Below are 2478 nucleotides of genomic sequence, written 5' to 3' on the forward strand. Positions count from 1 at the left end.
TATTTTAACTCTCGATTGAGGATGAGAGCCACTTTTGGAGGAATTAAACTATTTCAAAAGATCTCCAAACTTAAACGAGCTTTGCACAATCATGATGATAGCATCTTATTGATGAACATCTTATTGATGAACAGATAGTTTTTCTATTCAACATTGAACTTAGTTGGAAGGGAAAAAAAGATATTGATATATTTAACTAATAAATTGCTTAATATACTTTTAAATTATAATAACAATTTATTTCAAAATAGTAATAATAATAATAAATGTTTCTATTAATATTTATTTATTTTTTAATTACAATTTAATTCACAATAATAATAATAATTTATTCATGTTAAAAATAATAATAGTAAATTAAAATATTTTAATGGGATGGTTGAGAATTAAAATTTGGATTTTATTAGGATAAGGTAAAAAGGTAAAGTAATGACACTTGAAGAAGACATACGCGTCTCGTTATCTCAGTTCTTAACACCCAGTCTGAGTAGTTACCCTCAATTAAATTTACAGGTTATAATGGCAACTAAGGAAATTTGATAATCTCAACCAGCTATGGACGACTCTGAATTTATAAAATAATAAAAACAAGGAACACTGCGGAGCATATTACCTGAGGGCGGCCTTATTCCTCTGCCCCGGGCCCAACCCAATTTTGTTTTCTGGTGAGTACAGTTGACTGTGAACTCTATGAATTCATCCGTTCCTACTTCCAGCAGGAGAGTGCTATGATCTGATCTCGAAGCATTGCACCCAGAAGCTTGTCCAATGGCGATCACGCAGGGGAAATGGCTACAGGTATCGCTCTGATCTTCATCTTTGCTAATTTAATTCTTTGATAGATAGTCCGTTTCGCTAGAGCATTGTATCGAAAATGAGGGTAATGGACGGTGCAGGTGAATCAGAAGGAAGGGGGACCGAAAGCGCGGAGCTCCCATGCAGTTGCAGTGGTGGGGAAAAAGGCGTATGTGTTCGGTGGAGAGGTGGAGCCGCGCGTGCCAGTGGACAATTTGATGCATATCTTGGATCTACAGGACAATTCCTGGTCCGTGGCGGAGGCCAAGGGAGAGGCACCGCCTCCCAGAGTGGGGGTCACCATGGTCCCTATCGGCACTGTCATTTATCTCTTTGGTGGCCGAGACCAGCACCACAAGGAGCTCAACCACTTCTATTCCTTCGATACGGATTCCTGCCAGTGGAACCTCATCTCCGAAGCAGACGGCCCACCCCACAGGTTCTAATATCACTGTATGCTCTTTTGCACATACTTCTATAGGAAAATAGTAAAGATGAAAATTGATTTTGAAGTTTAGAAATTTTGGCTAATCTTAATGGTCTCTGTAAATCTTTGGGCAAATGAATGAAAAATTAGCCTGCCTGTTTTGCTTGCAGGAGCTATCATGCGATGGCAGCAGACGATAACCAGGTCTATGTGTTCGGCGGGTGTGGGGAAAAGGGCCGCCTGAACGATCTGTGGGCGTTCAATGTGGAGGAAGGGAAATGGAAGGCCCTCCCCGCCCCGCCTCCGGAGAGCAAACTGGTGCCCAGGGGAGGACCAGGGCTTGTTGTGGTGGACAACAAGGTGTGGGTTATCTTTGGTTTCGGCGGCAAGCACGAGCTCTCCGACATCCACCGCTTCGACCTGTGCACGAATCTGTGGGAAGAGGTTGAGGTGAAGGGAGAAGTCAAGCCCACCCCTCGTAGCGTCTTTGCCTGTGCTGCCGTGGGAAAATACATCGCCGTCTATGGAGGGGAGGTCGATCCCAGTGACCTGGGTCATATGGGGGCCGGCTCCTTCTGCGGCGATGTCTTCGCTCTGGACACCGAAGCGCTGGAGTGGATCCGAGTCGAAGATGTTGGTGGTGAAAGTCATCCTGGACCCCGCGGATGGTCTGCGTTTTCTGTAGGCTCTTGTTGTGGAAGTAAAGGACTGCTTGTCTATGGAGGGAATTCTCCTTCCAATAAGAGATTGGAAGACATATTCTTCCTTCAGTTGGCTGCTTGAGTATTGCATCCAACACCTACTATCTGCTAGCATCTAAAGAACTGGATATGAGTAGTTTTTCAATACAATGTTTGGCTTTCCTTAGGGTGAAGAGCATATAGACTCTTCTGTGTAGTATGGCGTTGTTCCTTGATGTTTTCTGTTGTAAATGATAATCTAAGGCTGTTTTTCCTATTATGAGATGAATTGGAATCTTCATCTATCTGTATATAGAGAGTAGACCTGTTTACAATTTTTGTTACCAATTATTATGCAGGGAACAGGTAGCTCATGTGAAATCCGGCACCCTCGCACAAGTCAATTAGTAAGCTAAACCAGAAAGGTCAAGGAATTTGCACAGTAGATAAAATCATCCACATGTTAGTATCAGATGTCTGACATGGATATTAACTCTGTTGATCATGTAGTTCTGTCTCCAAGCATACTGATACCTGCAACATAATGAGCAGATACTCATAGAGGTAGCAACCTCT

General features: G+C 42.7%; 1 protein-coding gene across 1 annotated transcript; it reads left to right on the top strand.

Annotated features, from left to right (window-relative positions):
* The first annotated feature begins 476 nt into the window (after nucleotides 1-476).
* LOC149180807 (thiohydroximate-O-sulfate sulfur/sulfate-lyase (nitrile-forming) NSP1-like) lies at nucleotides 477-2182 on the top strand. Its single transcript, XM_089416303.1, has 3 exons — nucleotides 477-798; nucleotides 897-1234; nucleotides 1393-2182. Exons 1-3 carry the CDS (start codon nucleotides 769-771, stop codon nucleotides 2003-2005), a joined length of 981 nt encoding a protein of 326 aa, XP_089272429.1. The 5' UTR covers nucleotides 477-768; the 3' UTR covers nucleotides 2006-2182.
* The last annotated feature ends 296 nt before the right edge of the window (nucleotides 2183-2478 follow it).

This window comes from Pinus tabuliformis, chromosome 3_2, assembly GCF_031772625.1.
Source record: "Pinus tabuliformis cultivar Carrire ecotype Pingquan chromosome 3_2, CPIR1, whole genome shotgun sequence".
Classification (NCBI taxonomy): domain Eukaryota; kingdom Viridiplantae; phylum Streptophyta; class Pinopsida; order Pinales; family Pinaceae; genus Pinus; species Pinus tabuliformis.